Raw genomic sequence first — 25,335 nt, 5'->3', positions numbered from 1 at the left:
GTAATTCTTCCCCCCATGTGCCATTTCGGGTATCTTTGAACCCGGCCAATGCAATTTACCCCATCAAGTCATATATTTTTGAAAACTAGACAGCCCAGGGTATTCCAAATGCTAGTATTTTAACTCTTTCCATGCACCATATCTACCACCAGTCTTTGTCAAACTTTGTGGTAGTCATTTTTTTGCATTTGGTTTTCCACACACATTTTAATTCAGGTATGAATTAAAATGTTCTCGTATATGTCACTATCACAAAACACCCCAATATGTGTTCAGCAACATCTCCTGAGTACAGCGATACCTCACATGAATGATTTTGCCTGGCTGTTTTGGGGCAAAAGGGCCACATTTGGGGCATGCGCTTTTTTCAATGTTGAACTTTGGCATTTGGGATCCACTGCCCATGCCCTATTTGGTACATCTTTGAGCCAGGCCATTTCAGTGTGCCCAACAAAACCATATATTTTTCAAAACTAGACACCACAGGGTATTTTAAATGCTGGTATTTTAACTCTTTGCATGCACATATTTTACCACCAGCATTTTTTCAAAGTTTGCAGTAATATTTTTGTGTGTGTATTTTTCCCACACACACCTACTTTATGTATGAATTTACAGCTCCTGGTATATGCCGCTGTCACACGACACCCCATAATGTGTTCAGCAACATCTCCTGAGTGCAGTGATACCCCACATGCATGGGTGTGTCATTTTTTGGGGGAACTAAAAGGCCACATTTGGTACGTGTGCATTTTTCTAATTGGAAATTAGATGTGTGGCCATCCTTCCCCCCGTGTTAATTGGGACGTTGTTGAACCTGGCCCATTCAATTTACCCCATCAAATCATACATTTTTTAAAAGTAGACACCCCACGGGCATTTAATATGCCAGTATTTTAACTTTTTCCATGCGAGAATTGTTTTAAGCTGATATGCTAATTTTAGGACTTGCTCACAAAAATATATTTTTTATATATATATATTTTTTTTTTTATTTTTTTTTTTAAAAAAAAAATTTAACATTTTTTTTCAACTTGGAGGTTCCCCTGATAGTGACATCAGTGGGAAATGATTTTTACATTTTACTGTTTTTTACTATTTTTTTCTAATTATTATTAATTTTATTTTATTTTTTAATTTATTTTTACTAATCACACTGTGATTAGAAAGCTGGGCTCCATTGACTTGCATGGTGAATGCAGTACCTGTATTCAACCTGCAAGTGGAGCCAAAGTTCTCTAGATGGTCTGGACCATCTAGCGAACTTTTAAAATTTGTGGTTCCTGTTACAGGACGGCGGCCATCTTCCTTGATGGCGAAGATTGCCGGCAGCTGCGGCTGTGACCGCTCTCCGGAGCGGTCACAGCCCATCAAAAGGTTAGTGTTTGGTGTCGCTGGATGCCTCCTGATCGAGGCATTCCAGCGACACCATTTAAGTTTAGGAGGCGATCGTCGATCGCCTCCTAAACGCTTTTAAAACGGGCGTCCGCCGCCATACAAAGTATGGCGGATGTTGACGCCCCGTGGAGGGGCCAGAGATGGCCCCTTCGTGCCGATCGCTTTCTGCACCCGTTTAAAGACGTGCCGGTCCTGGCACGTCAATTGTCGTAAAGCACATGCTTTTCCGTGCCGTGCCAGGACCGGCAATTGTCATTAAGGGGTTAAAATATGTCCCAGGGAAATATGTTGTTTGTTTACAAACTGCACTACTGGCAGTTTGCAAAACATGGTAAGGGTCCCTGGGGCGGAGCATCTGGAAGAGCAGGGTGGGCCAGTGCTCCAACAGCACTACTTGCTGTTTTGATCCAGTCCAGAGCCTGTATTCTGGACAGGAGCTCCACAGGTGTGGACTAAGTAACAGCTCACCTGTGGCTGATTAATTAGCAGGCAGAAGGTTAAAGGGATTGAGCCTGATTCAGAGAGGGAGACCAGTGTTATTCCAGCTGGGAGAGCTGATGAACTGAGGAGTGGTTTCTCTCTTAAAACCGTTTTGATGATAACTTGTGAATGTTTGGAGCTGTTTTTACTAAGCAAGTGCTCAAACAAAGACTGTTATCCTGTGCTACTTATAAACGGCTGCTGTTTATTCCTTTAAAATAAACATTGAAGCTGAGCTGGATGTGTCCTGGACTTCATTTACCCTAGAAGACTGTGGTTACAGCCAAGATCCTTGACAAAAATCCCAAGGAAAAGGGAGGCCTGTCACAATAAATATATATATATGCAAGTTGGCCAGGTTCTTGACGAGAAACTCAAATTACAGTCATAAAAGTTTAACATACTATATTAATGGTTTCCTCAAGACAAACAATGCTGTATCACAATATGATCAGTAAAAATAAAAAGAAAACAAATCCTACTCCATTGCGGAGACTAACTAAACAATATATTCTAACTGTTCAACTGGCCAGCCAACCCTGTTCCCAGTCACAACAACACAATCACAGCAGGTTCAAATTACCCAGAGATTTATTTTTAAACTGAGGCTTTTAAACATTGCCATGTAGGTTCATTACTTTGACCTGGAAAGGGATGTCTCCCACCTATTAACCCTATCATGCTGGGAATAAAGAGCGCTCAGACCTGCTACTGATAAAGAAAGTCTCTGTAATTTATAAAGATTCTATGCACCAAATTGAGTAGGAATATCAACCATAACATACTGATAGCAAAATCACCAATTGGCAGTCTTATGTATGATAACAAGGGTGTAGAATCGGAAGGAGTTGGTTCCACCTTACCTCTGAAACTGACTACTTTCAATTCTACACTGCTATGACCATGCAGACGACCTCTGCCTTGCTAAAGAAGCTGATGTCGTCATGGAGGACTCCAGTGGCAACCTGTGAACGCCATGTCCAAGAGGGTGAAGGCAGTGCTGGAAAACAATGGTCGCCACACAAAATATTGACACTTTGGGCCCAATTTAGACATTTCCACCTAGGGGTGTACTCACTTTTGTTGCCAAGGTTTAGACATTAATGGCTGTGTGTTGAGTTATTTTTAAGGGAACAGTAAATTTACACTGTTATACAGGCTGTAGACTCACTACTTTACATTGTAGCAGAGTGTGATTTCTTCAGTGTTGTCACATGAAAAGATATAATAAACTATTTACAAAAATGTGAGATACTGTATACTGAGCCTGTATACTGGTATAGTATAACTCCTACCATTATATAGCAAGTCAGACACAGATAGTGGTACAGCTAACTATACTGAGCCAGGCACTGATTATGGTACACCATAACTCCTATCACTATATGCTGAGCCAGAAATTGACGGTGGTGCACCATAACTCCCATCACTATTTACTGAGCCATACGCCAACGGTGGCACAACATAGCTCCCTTCATCATCATTTTCCTCTGCATTTTGTTCTTTTTTCACTTTCACTTTCACTCTTATTCATGCTCTCTTACGTTCTCACTCACTCACTCATGCTCTCACTCACTCACTCAGATTCATGCTCTCTCAATCACACTCTCACACTGTCACTCATGCTTAGACTCACTAAGGCTCTCTAACACTCTCACTCAACCTCTCACACTTACACTCATGCTCTCTCATGCTCTTGGGCTCTCACTTTCTCATGCACTCTCTTCCCTGCCACAAGCTATGCTGAGTTTCCGTGGCTCAGTGAAGAGAGGTGAGAGACAAATATGCTGGCACACCTGCCGGGGCAGTGCCTCAAAAGTCGAGACTGTTCTGTCAAAATTGGGACAGTTGGCAAGTATGGTATGTCATGGTTGATATCCCTGCTGGAATGCAGGTTAAAGTTTTTTTTTTTAAATAATGATAAGTCAAGGTTTCTATGAGGATCGGTATTAGAGCCATTTGGTTAATACATTTTGGTCACTACATAGAATTTTCACAATGGGCTTTTAATAGTTTAATATTTCATGAGTCTCAGGGTCTTCTTAGTTAGAAAGTTCCAAACGGCTGTCACACGTATAGAATGCTCAAGTTGATCTCTCTCCAAATGTGTTATATTCAGAAATAAATTACCATGACTGCTGAAGATAATGTATGCAGACCATTTTGCTTTCTTAAGAGATTAATACTGTAGAAATGCTGGTAAAAATAATTTTACACGAGACATTATCTGCAAGACTTGTATTTCCAAAATTATCTGGCTCTAAAGCAAAACTATGACATGGTTCAGAATTCGGTTCCTGGCTAAAGATAATAGGATTAAATGCCATAACAGTAATTTCCTAATCTAAAAACTGTCTGTCTGCATCAGAAGATGTCTGCTGTTAACTTTCGTGACAGTAACCTGGCACTGATAAGAATGATAAAGAGCTTCAAGCTCCCTTCGTATAGCTGTGCCACCTGCATATTTTGGACTGTAAAATGCCATTTTCTATTATGCACTGATCATACCTGGCATTATATGTACTATTTTTGGTTTTTAATTGTTGGCAATATCCTGGCAATAACAGATGATAACATATTGTATATTACACAGATTTCTACATAAAACTGTCCAGTGCTTCTACTATTAAACCCACATTTCAGAGATTTTATGCATTTCTAAATTGGCTTGAAGTAGGTTCACTATATACTGCCACACACTGCAGAGGATTAACCGCAGGATAACCCCCATCATACCATAAATATATACCATAACACAATAAAATCTTTTTAATGAACTATTAAAGGGTTAGAGTTTCAAAGTCAGTTCCCAGGCATTTTCATAAGTTAATTTATTTATTAATGGAATTTTGCAAGAAAAAGTCAGGGCTAGTTAAATGGTTCTTGGTGAAATTTGAGTAATACTTTCATCTCCTAGGCCCTCAGCTGGTGCTGTGGGCTAATGGGGCAGCTGGACATAAAAAGTTGAATTAAGTGGAGCATGTGGCCCTGCTCTATCCTTTAAAATTACAAATTATATATTTCTTGATTTTTTTTTTTACCATGGTATAGTAATAAGAAAACACTCATAACTAGACTTCAGCATTGCGGTCACCCTAAGCGCCACATAGATGCAATTTCGATTGCAGGTTATAGAAGGTTGTCTAGCTGGATCACTCACACACACAGAATCACTTACCATGCTGTATAATTTATTTATTTCAGGGAATATTTCCGAAATCCTTTATACACATCAAAGAAGTTACAATTCAAAAGAAAAGGTATTATTTATACTTTTATATACATTCTATCATTTATACATTTAGTCGTGTTTTGTCTGATGTGTTATTATAAACTTCATGTTGCTATCCAACATTTTACCAGTTGTTTAGCTTATACGCTAAACAATGTTGTAAGGGAGATCTTATTCTAGTATGCATTCTGTTTTTATTATTATCTGTATTATTTGTTCTTTGCATTTTTATTTATAATCAGTTTAATATAATACATTTGATGCAGTGTGTGATGTATTCTAGTAATGCATTATATAATCTTATACACATTTTCTTGGATGTGAGAAAGGGGATAAAAGTTAATTTTAGCAAGGAATACCTAGATGTTGGTGTATTCTTGTGTCTGCGAAAACATAGGGATTGTAATGGCCAGTATGTTTAGGGACTAAATATTCCAGGAAAACCAAGTAATGTTATAGTTCTGCAAACAGAAAGAAAGTGTTACAGAAGGAAAGTCCTCTAAAACAGTTAATGTTCAGAAGCTAATATGTGTACTCTGTATTACTATGTTATGGTTAAGGAACACAGAAAATATAGTGCCTGCTGAAATCCCATTGGTGCAAGAAGTTACAACTACGTTACGGGAATGGGGCAATATTTGGAAGCAGTTATATACGGTAAGAAACATCTATAGACCACGATTTACAATAATGCTATTGGCATTATAGCAGTTGCACTATATATCAGCTGTATCAAAGGGTGTACATGTTTTTTTGTCCAGCACAGTAGAGCTGAGATAGTATTGCACTGATCTTCCTGTACCTCAGCTTTTTTCTGTGCATACATAAGGGCAGTGAACTTATGTAGAAAATATAAAAAATAACATTCTTGTAAATGTTAGTATTATTGTATGTTAAAGGGTATCATAAAGTTGAATACTGTGTGGTATAGAATAGTGAAGTTTAGCATTGGAACAATGTGTGCTTTGTCTGTATTTCTTACATTAAATTTATTTTAAATGCAGTCTTGAGTGTCACAAATTTGAGTAACCACGTAGACTATATAACACAAATTTGTGGACACCTCTCCAGCTTATTGGGTTCAGGTGTATAAAATCAAGCACATATTCATGCCATCTCCATAGACAAACATTGGCAGTAGAATACTGCTCAATCACTAACAGCTCAATGAATTAAACGAGACACTGTCATAGGATGCCACATTTGCCACAAGTCAGTTTGTGAACTATCTGCCCTGTTAGATCTGCCCTGGTCCACAGGAAGTGCTAAAGCGCATAGCGAGTAAAAATCGCTTGTCCTCTGTAGCATTACTCACTGTGCTTCAAAGAAATAGGTTTCCATGGCTGAGCAGCTGAACACAAGCTGAAGATCACTATGCACAATATCAAAGTGGTGGAAAGCACACTAGACTCTGGAGCTGTGCAATTGTGTTCTCTGGAGTGATGATCAAACTTCACTATTTGGAATTCTGATGGATCTGATGAATCTGGTTTGGCAGATGCCAGAGGAATGCTACCTACTGGAATGCAAAGTGTCTACTGTAAAGTTTGGTGGAAGAGGGATAATGGTCTACATCATAAAAAGACATTTTAGACAGTAGTATGCTTCTAACCTTGTGGCACCAGTTTGGGAAAGGCCCTTTCCTGTTCCAGGATGTCTGCACAAGTTTGCAAAGGGAGGTCAATAAAGACATGATTGGTATGGAGAAATTCAAGTGGGCTGCACAAATCCCTGACCTTAACCTGACTGACCACCTTTGGGATGAATTGGATTGCCGATTGTACAGGCCTTTCTTGTCCAGTGCCTGACCTCACAAATACTCTTTTTGGCTAAATAGGGACAAATTCCTACACAAGCACTCGAAAATCTTGTGCAATGCTTTTCCATTGCATAGTATTGCCCATGGTTTTGGATTGGGATGTCCAACAAGCTTATATCGGTGTGAAGGTCATGTGTCAGTATACGTTTGGTTATATAGTGTAATTGATATCACATTATATTACAATATAGAAAATTACAATATCTACAGTATATACATTATATATAGTGGCAGAGTGAAAGATGGCTTCTATGTAAGCTGGGGATTGGAAACGGCAGTTTTCCCTGTGACTAATGGGTTAACTGCTGGTCCAGTTAACACAGGCGTCCCAGGCTTAAATCACCCCTGTGGGTTAAATGTAGGGTGGATGAAATAGTCTTTTTCTCACTGAGCAAAGCCAATTATCTGTGTGAAATGTGAAAAATGGGACCCACCCAGCTCTGTTTGTACTTTAATATGCACTTATTAAAAAGATAAGATCACTTACCATTAGAAGAAACCCCTCCATTTTTTTGCGCCACTATTGGCTGCTTGAAGATTGTGATTATATTGTTTCAGGAATAAATATGAAAATGTAAATATATGGCATATACCTTTTGCGCTACGCTCAGCCCCAGTGGTTTTGGCAGAACCACATACTGACTGACTTTGTGTTAAATACTTAAATCCATATATACACATATATACCCACATATATATATAGGTTTAAAATCACAAATGCACAAATTTGACCGCAACAATGATTAATCATTCATACAGATTAAGGGAGGTCTTGCCATTCTGATGGCAACTGGGTCATTATAGCAACCCATATAACTCCTGGGAACTTCAGGATTCTTATTTTCATAATTAATTTGTTAGATTATAAACTGTGAACTTTTTTAAAGAACACCAGTTAAAGGTTGTTTTAATATTTATGGACCCATGAGGATAATTATTAGCATGCTAAATAGTTTTGCTTAGCGTACTATAACATTTTTGATGAGTTTGCACTTTTTAAATGTTCACAAATGTACTAATACTGTACATGATCAATCATTTTCGCTTACAGATATAACTGCACTGGTTAACAGGGTCTCTGGGGGGACACCCTTTATAAATGTATTTAAAACTCGCATGTCTTTTCCTGCAACTCATACAAATCCACATGCATGAATATACAAAGTGCTTTCTGAATGTTTCAATGCATGGTCAAGCAACTGAAATTGAGTTTGGTCAGCTAACCTATACCTTTAGATGATTTCATAGTAAAGTCAAATAAAGTAGTCGCAGGTGGGCCTTGGGTTTATGTCTGTCCTTGAATACTTTTCTATTGCTCTCTACACATTTACATTTCTTGAGAAAGCTGCGGAATGTTGCAATAGTGCCTAGTTACTAAATGCATAGTATCCAAAAGTGAGTACATAATTGTTATTACAGTTGCAAAAAAAACTACTGTTTGGAATGATTTGGATTTGGTTACTCCAGCCACTAAATATTATTCTATGACTATGTACATGTAGACCAGGCCCGGACTGGCCATCGGGCACACCGGTCGTTTGCCCGGTGGGCCGGATTGATGTATGGCTGATGGAGCTGTAGCTCCAGGCCCCTACCTTAAAATAGGCCCAGTCAGGACCGGACTGACTGGGCCTATGCGGCCACTGTGGCTGCATTAACGCAGGGCAAAAGGGGCACCTGCGACAGAGTGGGAAGACGGACGCCTCGCGCCCCCACCGCAGGACTCCGGTAAGTAGGGAGAGGGAGGGGTGCAGTGAGAAGGAGCAGAGGGGGGGTGCAGTGAGAAGGAGCAGAGGGGGGCGGCAGTGAGAAGGAGCAGAGGGGGGGCAGTGAGAAGGGGCGAGAGGGGATAGCTAGTGAGAGGGGGTACATATTGAGAAGTGGGGAAGGGGGTACATAGTGAGAAAGGGGCAGATAAGAAGGGGAGGGGTAGATGGGGAGAGAGGGTAGTGTGAATGAGTACGAAAATGAATGAGTACATGTGTAGATGAATTGTGTGAATGCGTACGAGAATGAATGAATTAATGTGTGGATGAATTGCTTGAATGATTTGTGAGACTGCATTAATGAATATGTGTAAATGATCCGTGTGAATGAGTGAGTAAGTGTGTAAGTGTTTATGTCTGTCATGAATGTTTAAGGGATTTGGGGAAATGCAAAGATGGTACATGAAGGGTGGGCTGTTTGCCGACAAAGATGTCTTACACTAGGCTGTTAGGGGACAAAGTTGGCTCAGGCTGGGCTGTAATATGTGTGTAATCTGGAAGCTGATCAGGTTCTATGTGGGCAATGTGGACACCAGGGGTGGTTTTGGGGTGTGCAACCTGTGATCTATGCCTTTAATGCTGAGTTTATATGTGAATTCCAATTGATTTATAGCTGCAAAGCTGGGTGTGTGTTATTCTGTTGATCTGTATCTGGTATGCTCTGTTTCCATACATTATTATTATTGTATACCTACAAATAGAGGGTTTGTAAGTCTGATTCTATTTATTTGATCTATACCTGAGTTAACGTGATTTTCAATTGATCTATACCTGCAAAGCTTGGTTTTTGTGTTGATTCTGTTGATCTATAACTGCTATGCTATGTTTCCATACATCATTTATGCATACCTGCAAATATAGGGTTTGTATGTGATCTATACATGCAAGTGCTGTTTATATGTGTTTGATCTATAGTTCACAGGGAGGAAGGAAAGGAGAGGTATGGCTTAGTGAATGAGGGACAGAGGGACTGGGAATGATTTCAGGGGAGAGGACCTCTCAATGTCATGGTCAGGGTGAGAAGGGGGAAGACTGCACTGACTTCACGGTCTTCCCCTAATCTGCAGTCAGTGTGTCAATTTTTTTTTGGTGTGGTAGCGGAGGGAGTAATTGCATGCTAGGGAGCGTGGAGCAGGGCCCAAGGAAATGTCGGTGTGTGTGTGTCTGGGTGGCAGAGCCTGTCCTGGTGTGTGTGTTTGGGTGTCTGTATGGCAGAGTCTGTCCTTGTGTGTGTGTCTGGGTGGCAGAACCTGTCCTGGTGTGTATTTAGTCATCTGTTTTCTGGCCCTTTACTTATCCAGAGATAAAACGCCCTCCTGAATTTGTAGTCACTTCAGAGGACAAAACATTCTAGGCCCAGAAATCAGTGACAGCAAAAGTAAAGGCATTGTATTATTTACTCTTTATTTCAACGTGCGTATCTTATTAAAAAGGATTGGTGACACTAAATTGTGGCTTCAGGGGTCCCGTGTATGATGACTTTTTTTAGTCACATTGCTCTGCCTAGAGGATTGGCTGAGCGCCAGTTGGGGTGGTCTGAGGTCTGAGTTTCTTCCCTGCTGTGCTGTTTGTCTGTGACTGACAGACTCACTTGTCGTGAGGGTGAGCTGACCAGCCAAGGCCCAAGGAGTGCCACACTGCCACTAGTTTTTTTTCATTAAAGATATAGCGCTTTATAAATTGCTTGACGTTATGATTCATTTATTATATATTTATGTAATGCTAATTGATTACAGTGACAAAAGCATGCTGAAATATAACTAATAGACAACAAGAAATGGTATATTAAATTTGTCAGAATTTGGTTTAACAATAAATAAATAAATAAAAATGGGCTGCTCAGTCTTAAATGCCCGGGCCTATTTTTTGTCGCAGTCCGGGCCTGATGTAGACAATACATTTTCTTAGTATTTTTCTTCTTATTATTAAATCATCTGATGATTATGACCCATTTTTTTGTCCTCTTTCAGTCTGGCAAAAAAAAGAAATTCCTGCAGGTGCAGTCCATGATGTATGATTTGATGGAATGGCGCTCACAGCTTCTGTCTGGTACCTTGCCAAAAGATGAATTAAAAGAGCTCAAACAGAAAGTGACCTCAAAAATTGACTATGGCAATAAGTATGTTATTCTGTCTATGCTCTGTTACTTATTACTGTTTAGGAACTGTCACACTTCAGATTGCTTTCTGCAATATTATTTCATACACTTAATTTTTAATTGTGTTTTTGCTCTTACGTGTGTATGTGTATATATACTTGTCTTATTTTATTTTCTGCTTCACATCACATTTAAACTGGTGCTTCACCTTTAGGTTATTGTGATAATGAGTCTACAGAGGAATGGCACAACTGTAAACAATATGTTTTGCTGGAGGTGCTTACACGCCTGCTAAAACAAAGCAGATGCAGAAAAGAATAAAGTTATAGCTTCTTAACTAGATTTATAGTAAGTTTTTAATCTAACCCACACTGAGTGAATAACAATTTTCTGGTAAAGGCAGATGCTTGAAAATTTAAGTCTAAATAATTAAAAAAATAATAACACGTGATTTTCACTGCTCAATTCAGAGGACAAGAAAATATAGTTCCCCATTAAGAAGATGACTTGTATTTTTGTAGTGTGTCTGTCGAGGAGGTGTTGATAGCATTTAATACAAAATACACATTTAAAAGGGCCAGAGATATCTTAATATATCTGGAAACCTTGTGTCACATATACAGTATCTCACAAAAGTGAGTATACCCCTCACATTTTTGTAAATCTTTTTTTATATCTTTTCATGTGACAACACTAAAGAAATGACACTCTGCTACAATGTAAAGTAGTGAGTGTACAGCCTGTATAACAGTGTAAATTTGCTGTTCCCTTAAAAATAACTCAACACACAGCCATAAATGTCTAAACCTTGGCAACAAAAGTGAGTACACCCGTAAGTGGAAATGTCCAAATTGGGCCCAAAGTGTCAATATTTTGTGTGGCCACCATTATTTTCCAGCACTGCCACTGAAGTCCTCTTCCACTCCTCCATAACGACCACAGAGCTGGTGGATGTTAGAGACCTTGCACTCCCCCACCTTCTGTTTGAGGATTTCCCACAGATGCTCAATAGGGTTTAGGTCTGGAGATATGCTTGGCCAGTCCATCACCTTTACCTTCAGCTTCTTTAGCAATGCATTGGTCGTCTTTGAGGTGTGTTTGGGGTCATTATCATGTTGGAATAAAGTATATAAAGCCAAAGTGGTGCATGGATAAAATAATTTCAAAAAATAACCATAACTCTACCGTTCACTTTCCAAAGTGTCTTTATATAGTCAAATGTTTAAGCAAATGCCATTTTCAACATTAACTATTAAGCATGGTCTTCTTCAGATGAAATCCTATGGTTATTTGCTAACACTGATGTCTCTTTACCTTGTTTTCTTCATATTGTTTTAATTTTCTCCCAATACACAGAATTCTTGAGCTTGATTTAATTGTTCGAGACGAAGACGGAAATATTTTGGATCCTGATAAAACCAGTGTGATTAGTTTATTCCATGCTCACAAAGAAGCCACTGAGAAAATTACGGAGAGGATTAAGGAAGAAATGGTAATGGATCAGTAAAAATGTTTATAACTACACTTTTTATTTACTGTGCTCTAGAGTATTCAAAAAACATTTGCATGCTTTACTGTCATATGTCACCAAGTGGTTTACTGCTTTTTTTTACATCACAAAAATGCAGTCAAATGTGCATTAGTTTTGTTAGATTTTCAGCCACTCAACACAAAAGCTAATCTTGGCAGGCAATGATTTAGAGCAGAAAAACACTCTCTTGAGTTGCCCTAATGCACTCTTCTTATTTGACTCCTCTTCAATTAACATGATAGATACAGATGGAGAAGCACAGTTGGAGACGATTTCAAATACGGTAGTGTGTAAAGATTTCAAACATTATGTAAATTTATTTTGTAAAAAGCCCTGTATTACTTTTCTGTAAAGCCAATTTTATTTTTTCAGGAAACAAGTCAACAATTTTCCGGTTCTTAGATTCAATGCATTTGTTTATAATCATGATTTATGTATTTTTAATCATTTATTTCAAACCATAATGCACTAATAAGTGTCTCTGGAAAGCAAAATAGCTTATCGTTTAAGTCACTATTTCAATTATTGTGATTTATCATAATCTATTCTATAATGGTGTATGTACCGTAATACCTAACTTCATATATATTTTTTTTGTCTAGTCAAAAGCCCAAAATGATTTTACGATGCATGGCCGGATAACTTCTTCACCTACACATGGTCTTTATGTGTTTGTGAGAAATTTTGTGTGCAGAATTGGGGAAGATGCAGAACTCTTTATGTCTTTATATGATCCTGCAAAACAAACCATTATAAGGTAAGAAATACAATATTTTGTGATGAGTCACCACCCATTTAATGAAAGGTATATATATTTCTTCGTAACAACGAGATTTTTATTTAAAAATAAAGTATTGAAAGCCAACATGTGGGACATAAGTATGTTGTCGGTTCTGTGTAATTTAATAGTCTTCTACACTGAGTTGAAAGCTTCAGTACTTTGCATTACACACCAGTTAGAAATGTTCACATTTTTTTAAAATCCTTCTGGAAGATAAGAAAAAGTTTCAGACAGAGCTGGATCAAACGGTGAAGAAAATACCCTTCAGCTGTAGCAGGTGAAATTTAACAAGGAATATCTAGAAACAAGAAAAGATAAGGGATTTTTAAAACATGTAAGAGATATATACCGTAGACTCTTGTGTTTTAATGTCATTTTTATCCAGCATCTTTTTTATGTATATCTTTGAAGTTTCATCAGGGCGAATCCTAGGCCAAATGGCGCCCCAGGCAAAAATACTCGCTGACACCCCATCCATTTTTTTATTTTAGGATGTATCCTGCACCTAGCCAAGCTAATTTATAAACTGATGAAGTACATAGCCAGGGTCTTGCAAAAATCAGGACAGTTGGGAAGTATGCCAGCACCTAACTGCCTGGGATGCCTTCTAGTAAGACTGGCCATTACATTACATTACAGTTATTTATAAAGCGCTGGCAGATTCCACAGCGCTGGATTAACCCATGGGATTAACCCATGTGTTTACAAGCATTAATAAGTACCTGCATACAGGTTAATCCCATTTTTTTTAATAGTATATGGGATATGCACCACTTTTATAACTTTTTTAATTAGAAAAATAAATTATGTAATAAATATGTGGGATCAGGGTTGTCATCTCGCTTGTATTGTATCTGTTCACCACTGCAGTGGCGGATCTACCGGGGTCGCAGGGGTCGCGACTGCGACCGGGCCCCGGCGGCAGGGGGGCCCAAGCCAAGGGGCCGCCCGAAATCTTTTTAAAGTTTTTTTTATTTTTATTTTTTTAAATAAGGCAGGGGCGTCCAACATGCGGCCCGCGGGCCAAATGCGGCCCGCGAGACCTTGAGGTGCGGGGCAACCGATCTTACACGAGCCGCACCTCAAGCCCTGCTACTTACTTGTGGGAGGGTCTTCTGGACAGCACAGAGGAAGCGGAGTTCACGTGACATCCTACTTCCTCTGTGCTTTAGCAGAGAAGGCAGGGGGAGGCCGCGCCCCCTGCTGAAGTCTGTGAGCGGCATCGAGGAGCTGTAGTGCAGGTAAGGGGGTGGGGAGGGTGTTTGAATGAGTGTGTGTGATTGAGGTAATGAATCTGTGAATTAATGATTATATGAATAAATGAGTGTGTGTGTGTGATAGCATGGATGTGTAAGTGCTGGAACCTAGGCATGATGGGACTGTGATTGCTGTTAGCAATCACACTCCTATCATGCCAAGTCAGCCAGTACATGCTGAAACCTGGCCAGCTGCCCCCCTTGTGTAGTGATGCTGCCTGCAGTATGGGGTCTGCACTTACAGCCACCCTGTACCAGCATGTACTGGCTGACTTGGCATGATAGGAGTGTGATTGCTAACAGCAATCACAGTCCCATAATGCCTAGGTTCCAGCATTTACTGGATGGATGTGTAAGTGCTGGAACCTAGGCATGATGGGACTGTGATTGCTGTTAGCAATCACACTCCTATCATGCCAAGTCAGCCAGTACATGCTGAAACCTGGCTAGCTGCCCCCTTGTGTATTGATGCTGCCAGCAGTATGGGGTCTGCACATCACTTACAGCCATCCTGTACCAGCGTGTATTGGCTGACTTGGCATGATAGGAGTGTGATTGCTAACAGCAATCAGAGTCCCATCATGCCTAGGTTCCAGCATTTACTGGATGGATGTGTAAGTGCTGGAACCTAGGCATGATGGGACTGTGACTACTGTTAGCAATCACACTCCTATCATGCCAAGTCAGCCAGTACATGCTGAAACCTAGCTAGCTGCCCCCCTTGTGTAGTGATGCTGCCAGCAGTATGGGGTCTGCACATCACTTACAGCCACCCTGTACCAGCATGTACTGGCTGACTTGGCATGATAGGAGTGTGATTGCTAACAGCGAGCACAGTCCCATCATGCCTAGGTACCAGCATTTACTGGTTGCCTAGGTATGATAGGAGTGTGATTGCTGTTAGCAATCACACTCCTATCATGCCAAGTCATATTGCTAATTTTGTCCAATTGTGTGTTACCTACTTTTATTAAACATGTGAGTTTTTATTATTATTTTTAAAGGTGGGGGTCATTTTCGGTTTTGGCTAAGTGAACCCTGAATGTTTTGGTCCAGAATTTTCATTTTAGTTCATCCCTAGAATAAATCTAGGGAATCCTGAATTTGTAGTCGCAAAACTTTCAAGGCCCAGAAATCAGTGAGAGGAAGAGTAAAGGTTTTGTGTCATTTTACTTTATTTTAATCTGCATATTTTATTAAAGGCCATATTTTTTGTCACAGTGAAAAATGAGTGCGGCCCGCGCACGTATACAATTCTGATGAAGTGGCCCACTCCAGAAAAAACTTGGACACCCCTGGATTATGCCCTTTGTACATGCGCCCCTTTTTCTTTGATTTTTTTACAGATATGATTCAATATGTAAATTGAATTTGTTGAATTAGTTGAAAAAAAATTGTTGGGTAAAAATCATGTTTTGGGGGGGGTGAGGGGGTGGGGGGGCCCTTAACAGATTCTCGCACCCGGGCCCTGAGGCGTCTAGTTACGCCCCTGCACCACTGTAAAAAGTTTGCCATTTAATTAATATACCATATGGAGAAAAAATTTTGTGACACACCACTTAATTATTGAATCAGACCCAATGCCACAGGTGTATAAAGTCAAGCACCTAGCCATGCAGTCTGCATTTACAAACATTTATGAAAAAAATGAATCAGTAAATTCAAAGCGTGGTACTGTTATAGGATGCCACCTTTGCAATAAGTTAGTTCATAAAATGTTATCCTTGCTAGATATTCCACGGTCAACTGTAAGTGGTATTATTGGAAAGTGGAAGCATTTAGGAACAGCACGAACTGAGCCATGAAGCGGAAGACCACGTAAAGTCACAGAGCGGAGTCATCGAGTGCTGAGGCGCATGGTATCTAAAAAATGCCAACTCACTGCTGATTTCATAGCTGAAGAGTTCCAACAACTGTGGGGGAGCTTCATGGAATGTGTTTTCATGGCTGAGCAGCTGCATGCAAGCCTCACATCACCAAGTACAATGCCAAGTGTTGGATTGAGTAGCATGAAGCACGTCGCCACTGAACTCTGGAGCAGTGGAAATTAGACTTGTGCATTCGTCTTCGGGCAAACATGAAAATGAACACGATTCGTGTTCGTTCCAAAGACATGAAGAAGAGAAGACAGTGGCGGTAAAACGTAGACGAAGACACACACACATGAAGAATCTTCGTGATCGTCTTTGTCTTCATATACTAATCTCCCCGGTCCCTTCCCCATTTAGCCTACCTTATCTTCGCAGCATTGCAGGAGTTGACAGAAGCGGAAATCCGTAGGTTCGCCGGCAGGGGTTACAGGGCAGTGCGAGTGAGCCTATTGGTCGCCTGCAGGGACCTCCTCTGGCATCAACCAATGGTATCATCAGTGGGCTTTTGAGATGAGCTCTTTTGCACATTTGTTTGTTACACAGTTTACATTATTTCCATATATCTACACTATTATTATTTTTTATTTTTTTTCCCCTATTGTATGAGTGCCCCATTGTGTATATATCGTTAAAGATTAGAGTGGGTAGAGTAAGGGGAAAACGTTAATAGGAAGTAGATATTAAGAGGGAAGCAGGCAAAGGACAGACGTAAAAGGAAAAAATCCTATATTTTACAGTTTTAGAAATTGAACAAATCCATGCAATAGAGTTTACAGGTAAAAATAAGCAATATATCTAAGCATATTTGTACTAAACGCTTAAATAGGAAAGAAGATAGCAGGGGACAAAGTGGTGAGAGAACATAGGTAAGATGAAAAAGGTTCCCTGAAATAATGTAAAAAAAAAATCCCATGAGCAACAGTCACCACCTAAAGTTTGATACATTATTGACCTCAGGTATTGACTAAAATCTAATAATCATACTGGTGAGGTTGGACTGGGTCCCTAAGCGGCAAATATATTGCATGGAAAACATAGCTACAGTCAGTAATTTGTTACTGTTGTACTATTACAATTACATTAAATGCTTTGAGGCTTAGATATATAGTGGTGAAAAATATGTTTAGAAGTATAGCTTATTGTGAAATTGAAAATGTTGTGCTTGATACCATTTTCGATGTTTAGCTGTTAGATCCATAGTACATAATGCGCAGAACAAACAAATGATACAAGAAACACAAACTGACAAGAGGGCCTATTAGCAGGAAAAAGTATGTTGCTGTATTGTATTTATTTAGAGTTTGTTAAGCAGTGCAATACCTAAAGTGAAAGTAACAACTAAGGCAGCAGATTTTAATGGCTTGCCAATGAATTAAGTGTCATGCTTCGCTTCTTCTTGTTAATAAAGGGAAAAACAAAATCTTGTAGGTTGGAGTTTCCAATCTTGTCTAGCCAAGCTTTTTTGGCAGCTTTTACTTGTGCTTTATGTTGGAAAATGAAGAAAATAAACTAAAGTGAAGAAAATGTACATAATTTAAGCATGATCGTAGAAACAGACATAAAAGAACCCACATAATAAGGAGAAACACCTGACATAAAGTTCAGAATTCAGCTATTTTACACAAAATAAAGAAATGGATCTTTTCACTTTCGGTTTTATGGCTCAAATAAAACACCTTGGCAAATTGAAAGAGTAAAACATTTGGTGGGTTAAAAAAAAGGAACACAGCAATATGTAGACTTAACAAAAAAGAAAATAATATCTTGTGAACACCCACAAGCCACCCATCAGGGTGTTGCTGTGTATATGCATGCATCTTATTCTTTTGAAGAGAATAGTTAAATAAAATGTAAGTTTGTTAGTGCAACTATCTATTTCAGAAGAATGGAAGGTATTCAGAAAAAAAGAAAGGGTAAGTTTTTTTAATTGTATACTTTCTTAAGCAAAGGAAGTCTGTCTCTTCTCTTTCTCGCTTTGTCTGGAGTTTATTCACTATAGCAAGAGTGGAGGAAAGGGATTTATGAGACAGTTACGGTCTTAACTCTTAACTTCACTATATACATACCATTTCATATAATAACTTATGTAGGCATGGGAGTAATCATATTTCAAAATGTAAATTTAAAGTTCCAGGGTATCGCTTACTTTAATATTTGTCAGGGCTAGAGTGTGAAATGAGCTGAGTTGTATTTGGGTTCAGTGTGATTATTATTCATATGTGAATTAAAATTAAAACAAGGATTAGCGGTATGATGAGACATTGTTAATATAGTAACGTATCGATATCCATAGTAATGCTTTCAATTGTAGCAAATGAAATAGAAATAAGAAATGTGCACTTTAAGTCAAATGCAACATGGATAAAAAATAAATACTGCTGGTATTCTGTGGGGCCAAAAGCTCATGTGCTGGAGAACATACCTAACAAAATAAAAATGTTATGGAGCAGTCACAGTGTGTTAAGGAAAGACATTTTTGTTAATGTTAACCATATAAATACAACTATGATTTTTTAAAGATATAGGGAGCGTTAAATGTGACTAGCATTTCAGCAGTATATTCATAATAACAATAGGAAATCAATATAGCAAAGTAGTAATGGGAAGGTAAACAGTCATATTACCGTTGAACTTTACAAAAAATACACAGCATTTATCTCTTTCTAAGTAAAAATTTAAATAACACAATAATAAAGTATAGCACATATTATTATTATTATTATTATATTATTATTATTTTCATTCTAGATTTTACACATCTATTATTTTTTTCTTACAGTGAAAATTACTTGGTAAGGTGGGGAAGCAAAGGTTTTCCAAAAGAAATAGACATGCTGAACAATTTGAAAGTTGTTTTTACGGTAGGTGCACTTGTTTTCCTTATGTATAATTTCAGCAAAAAATTGGTACATCTCTTTATGTTATCAGAATTAATACATTTTTCAGAATTCAGCAATTTGCGTAGAGCGGAAGTTGTGTACGCGAATCGCGTAGAGTTCTACAAGCTGCCCGGACTAAGCACCGGGGACTCAGATGCAGGGGACCTGGATCATCCTGTGTTACCCCCCCTAATTTACCAGTGCTTCTGAGTCCCCGGTGCTTAGTCCGGGCAGCGTCAGCGTGTAGAGCTCTACGCAGGATGATCCCGGTCCCCTGCATCTGAGGGGCTCCGGTAAGTTTGGAGGAGGGAGGGGAAGGGAGTGTTAAATGGGGGGCATAAGGCATTTCTGGAGGCAGAGTGCTCTGTGAAATTCCTTTTAACCCCCATTAATGCCACTCTGCCGCCAGAAATGCCTTATACCTCTTTATATGCCACTCTACCCCATAATATGCCTTTTAACCCCCTAAATGCCAGAGTGGCATATAGGGGTATAAGGCATTTCTGGAGGCAGAGTGGCACATAGGGGGTCAAAAGGCATATCATGGGGCACAGTGGCATATAGAGGGTTAAAAGGTGTATCATGGGGCACAGTGGCATTTAGAGGGTTAAAAGGCGTATCATGGGGCACAGTGGCATATATGGGGTATAAGGCATTTCTGGGGCAGAGTGGCAAGCCTGGGGGCAGATGTGCATAACTGGGGGGGCAGGTTGAAAAAAAAGGAAATAAAAACAAAATATTTTTCTCAATCGTAGCTTTTATGAACAAACAATTGTTCACATAGTTTACATGAATTAACATTTACTGGTAAAACTTTTCCTATAGGGTTGTCTTATATTCAGGCTTTTTCTTTTTTTCATAAATTAATATTCAGATTTTGGGGGGTCGTCTTATAATCAGGGTTGTCTTATAATCGAGCAAATACGGTAATACATTTTTTAATTAGTTTTCTAGCCAAGTCACAGTTATATTATATGTTTATATATTATTTATTTAGATCATTTAGAAAAGAAGAATTATTACCATATTGGCTTCTATGTTCTATTATCATCCCTATCTAACATGTATGACTGTTAATATAAGGTTCTTATATATATATTGAAATTAAATTGGTTCCTGATAAGATTGTACTTTAGACTGGTAGATTACAGTTTACATGAACTACAGTTTGATGAATTTATATTTTCTTTCTTTGTAGGATCTTGGAAACAAGGATCTTAACAGGGACAAAATTTACTTGATCTGTCAGATAGTGAGGATTGGACGCATGGACTTGAAAGAAAACAATCTTAAAAAGTGCACTCAGGGTTTAAGAAGGCCATTTGGAGTGGCAGGTATAACAGCTACAACATTTCATGCAAGTCTGTTATTATTTAGGTCTATGATATATCATATCATAATGATGGGAAATAGTAGTATCCATTAGGATTACTAAGGATGACATCATGGCAGCTAAACTGGGGAAATGTGTTACAACCAAAACATTGAGGGAAATCTAAATTATGTGAAATGCAAACACTGCTTTGCAATGTCAAAAGCAATTTCTTATGAAAGTCCATTATTAGATGAATTTGAAATTTGGTAGAATCATATACCTAGGTTCCATTTGTAATAATGGTTCTAATACCATATTAAAAAATATACAATAGATGAAAATTTTCATGTTGATTTTAGACATTCTGTCAAAAAACCACCCCAAAATGATTACAAAATGCAATGCAAGGACAATTTACCAAAGTGTAAGCTTCTGTATTTGAGTCCAATTTAGTTATTTGGGTTTATATCTCTTAACACTGGGGTCTCTGCATTTTGCAAGCCTTATTATAGCCTAGAAATTTAGGAATTCTGCATTGCATTACCCTCTTGAACAAACATAATAGTGTTTTGTTTTCAAATGCTTTTAACCCATTTGGCTTTGGGTATCACTACAGACTCTTCCTTGATTGAGTAGTTACATCCTGTATTGTTGTTTTAAAGCACTTCAAAGCAGTAATGGAACTTGATGCAATTATGATTCTTATTTCTCTTTAACATTACTATTCACCACACCACAGAGACTTAGTTTCTTTTACAATAGCTGAAAGCAAAATAAGTCGACACCAAGGCTTTTCTATTACATTACCTTAAGAACAACTTATTTGCTTCCGAACTAGTACGGAAAAGACAAAGATCCGCATCAAATGTATTATGGAACCCTGACTTGTTTACCTTATTGATTGTGGGTATGTGGCTTTGCATACAGTTTCAGTTATAACTGTAAAACTGGAAAGTTAAATATGGCCTATAGCAGGACTGGTGAAATTGACTTAAATTGATCTATAAGTTTCTGACAGCACCAACAGTGTAAAAATAGGGCTACGTCCATCAATTATGTATATTATATTATACTATTTTTAATATCACTTTTGAAATTGTAGTTTTTATAGTTTTTTTAAAAAATATTATATAATAATATATAAAATCATAATATAAAAATATTTATTTTGTAGGTTTTTTTAATATTTAATATTTTTAATATTCACTGTTCTGTAATATATCTTATACATAATTATATATTTTTAAAATTACATTTATTTGAAAAAAATATTTTTTTTTTACTCTCTCTGCTCCGATCTCCCCTGGAGAGATCACAAAGTGATCAGCAAGCTGGGCTCCATAGCCTTTTATTGCTGATTGCAGGGGAGCAATTAAAACCTGCCAACATGATCCAACATTTCTTGCCACTGATTGGCTGCTTGAAACTGTCAATCAGTGGCAGAAATGTGCTCCCTTTGAAAGTGCTTATGATGGCTGGAGCATCCCTTTAAGTATTCATACTTTGTAGAAAGCTGTAAAGTTTTTGTATTTTACAATTTTCACATGCTGTGGAAAATAATTTTTATATTACATTTTTCTACCTGCTTGGTTTAGCAAGATGTTTAAGAGAATATTTCACTGCTGTGTATAATTAATGGTATCCTGCTATACTCTGATATTGTGACCTTGAAACTGAAACATTTAATTTTCATCAGTAATGGACATCACAGACATAATTAAAGGAAAAGTAGAAAGTGATGAAGAAAAGCAGCATTTCATACCCTTTCATCCGTAAGTATTGTATTTTCCTGCAGGAATTAACAAATTGAAATATATTGCTAATTAATTGAACTTTTCTTTTGATGTATACATCCCGCTGTTACTAAGTATAAAACTTAACCTAACTTAAAAATTAACCAGGTTTAAGGTACATTCTTTACCTGCAGGTTTAAAAACATGGGCTGAAAAAGATGCACCTCTAGAATTGCAGCATACCGCCCTATTCGCTCTCCGTGATTCATGCCAGATATGGCTGTTAGAGACATTGAATCATTTTCAGGAAAAGCTCCTATTGAAATCAATGGGAGAGCTTTCTGCCCATGTCTGCGGGGGTTCTTTGTTGACCTTGGGGGAAAAGTATAGATCAACTGAATAATCACATGCAAACTCAGCATTAAATGTATACTTCAAATAAATAATGCATGGAAACCCTAAATTAAAGGAATTTATCACAGATTGCACACCCCAAAGGCAAGCCCTGGTGCCCAGGTTGCACACAGAGGACTTACCCAGCACCCAGATTGAACACATAGGATTTGCCCAGAACCCAGATTACACGCATAGGTATTTCTTCGGCACCCAGATTGCATCCACACAATTGCTTGCCCCTTGCACTTGCAAGACACACACACTCTCTCTCTCTCTCTCTCTCCCCTATCTCATTATCTCTCCTTTTTCTCGCCATCTCTGCCCTTTTTACCCATCTCTCCTCTTATATTATGTAGGGGAGTATAGGGCCTCCTCTGCCCCCCCCACCAGCAATGCCACTGCCTACAAAGTAAATTGCTTGGGTATAGGCCAATTTATAGAGGGAATTATAATGAAAGCATACAAAAACAGCTAAAATATAAGGTAACACAGTCGTCCTATACTGTACATCAAAGCCTGTTTAACAGTAGGTGTGTACATTTAAGTATTAAACAAAATCACAAAAAAATCTATAAAAACAATTATATAATTCCTAATCCTTGATATAATGGGTTAACATAATTATCGGTAAATACTTCTTCCAGTAAAAGTGGCAGGGTAATGTAATTGTACAAATCCTGCTTTTGTGAATCCTTTATTGGCCACTTCCAACAAATGATTAATGTTTTTAAATTATAGAATCATTTGTGTTATTTTGAAGGAAATTCTGTGAAGCCTAAAATCTTACTTCATTTGAGATACTGCACCTAACCCTTGTAAAATACAGGGGAAATTGTTATTGGTCGCTGGCTTGGTAGCAGGTATGCTTAGATTCCTGCAAAATTACATTATCTAGCTTCAATTTACTATAAATATGCAATCAAATTATGTGCCCAATGTGGTCCAATATGTAAACAGAACTTATTTTAATTTGTGTTGCTATAAATGCTGTTGAAGAGATTTGCTGTTTGGTTAAGGGAAACTTTTCAGAAGAGGTTGCAGAACAAATGTAATGTTCTTATAGTTTTTCTCTAGCCAGAAGACTAGATCTATTAATTTCGGACAAAACTGACATTTTGTTCAGGTGTGTCCATACTCCGTTAACCTTTGTTGTCAGTAAAATCCATCTTAGGTGAATAAAGAAGTTATAGTTTCAGTATGGGGATTCAGTTTGTATCAATAGTTTGCAGTATGGATTGCATGATGATTTTTGCTCTGTTAAAGGCAGTAAGCATTTCACACTCCTCCCGATATACTAATAGAGCTGAAGTGTTCTACACATATTTAAAAATGTCTTTTTGCAGGGTGGTTGCAGAGAATGACTTTTTGCATAGCCTTCTTAATAAAGTTACAGCCCTAAAAGGAGACAGCGGGGGACAAGGTAAGTGGATTTAAATGCACATATTTTGATTCTAATATCATCTTTATCCGCTCTGCCATTTGTTAACAAAAATATTTAGTATTAAGATTTTCACATATATCTTATTTTAAGATTTGTTTAGGCCATTTGATTAAGCGTCTGAAAAATTGACCAGCAGCTAAAAAGTTGACAAATTCATCTTCCAATTCTGCCCGTGAACCGATGCAGGCCGGGAAATAAGTGCTTGTCTCTCATCTTGAGGTCTTTTGCAGTGGTCCTTTAGGACTTTTTTCTGTTTGTGGGGAATAAAATTTATGTTTAAGAAATGCAGAGTGAGTTTAGGGGAAATCAGATAGTGAGGGTATTTGAGTGCAACGGATAGGAGGATGAAAGTGGGGAATATGAAATGCTTTGTTACCCCATAACAAAAATCTACCAACACACCAATGTCCCTAATCTGAGGCCAGATTTTATTGCCATTTTACCACTCTTTACCCTATTAAGGCACTGAACTGTAGCGTTAGAGAGATCAAAGAGAGCCTTGGGGAGTCTGCACAAGGCTATAGAGAAGGTCCTACACTGCTGTGTCATGTTATAGCAAATGTATTTGCAAATGTATTTGCAGGTCTTTGGGTTACGGTCAAAATGCTTGTTGGTGATTCTGTGCAAATACGAAAAGACTACCCTCATCTTGTGGATAGAACTACAGTAATTGCAAGAAAACTTGGGTTTCCAGAAATAATTATGCCAGGTAAACAATGTTTTCTAGATGTGTTAGTCCTCTTAGATAAATATTGTTTTAGCACTCATTTTCTTAGAAGACATTTTGTTTTGTATAGAAGTTGCATAACAGAGCAACTTTTTCTTGCTGCCAGATTTACGTTCTAGACACCTCACTGCTGGCAGCTGTATGCTAATAATAATAAAAATAATAGCAGCTTTTTGGGGGAAAGCGTTCACTGGAATAATATTAACAATGACAAGAAGAATAAAAGGCTTTGTATGTGAGACATTGGCAGGAACTTAGTTAAGCATAAGCAAGAGCAAGTAAAACATCAAGTGTAGATAAAATGAACAGTGTGTGGGTGAGGAGAAGTACATGTAAAGTAAGTGAATATTGCCGTATTTGATGATTTCATGTTGGATATTAATGTAATTTTAATAATAAAGTATGAGAAAGATTTGTCAGTTAATTAATTTGTGAATCATTTTATGACTCTTAATAATTTTGCTTATCATATATGATATAACTTGTTTAATTCCTCATTGTGAATGTGTTTTTTTTTCAATCTCCAGCCTTATTCAATATGCCAATCCACCTCATTTATCTAGTGACATATACATGACCGCTTAGGAGTATATTCCCCAACCCACAAACCCA

The 25,335-nt window shown here is 38.1% G+C and overlaps 1 protein-coding gene across 1 annotated transcript in view; it reads left to right on the top strand.

Moving 5' to 3' along the window:
* Positions 1-25,335, top strand: part of LOC149282561 (dedicator of cytokinesis protein 2-like) — a 291,513-nt gene that overhangs the window by 13,134 nt on the left and 253,044 nt on the right. The window contains exons 4-13 of the mRNA XM_089498058.1: positions 5,083-5,138; positions 5,671-5,767; positions 10,666-10,814; positions 12,150-12,285; positions 12,927-13,081; positions 19,012-19,093; positions 20,310-20,445; positions 22,123-22,198; positions 23,899-23,975; positions 24,580-24,705. Of these exons, the coding sequence (XP_089354184.1) occupies positions 5,083-5,138; positions 5,671-5,767; positions 10,666-10,814; positions 12,150-12,285; positions 12,927-13,081; positions 19,012-19,093; positions 20,310-20,445; positions 22,123-22,198; positions 23,899-23,975; positions 24,580-24,705 (1,090 nt within the window). The remainder of the gene's footprint in view (positions 1-5,082; positions 5,139-5,670; positions 5,768-10,665; positions 10,815-12,149; positions 12,286-12,926; positions 13,082-19,011; positions 19,094-20,309; positions 20,446-22,122; positions 22,199-23,898; positions 23,976-24,579; positions 24,706-25,335) is intronic.

Source organism: Sceloporus occidentalis, unplaced genomic scaffold, assembly GCF_023333645.1.
Source record: "Sceloporus occidentalis isolate IW3139 unplaced genomic scaffold, rSceOcc1.0.p SCAF_112, whole genome shotgun sequence".
Taxonomy (NCBI): Eukaryota; Metazoa; Chordata; class Lepidosauria; order Squamata; family Phrynosomatidae; genus Sceloporus; species Sceloporus occidentalis.
This window is presented reverse-complemented; position numbering and strand designations above follow the sequence as displayed.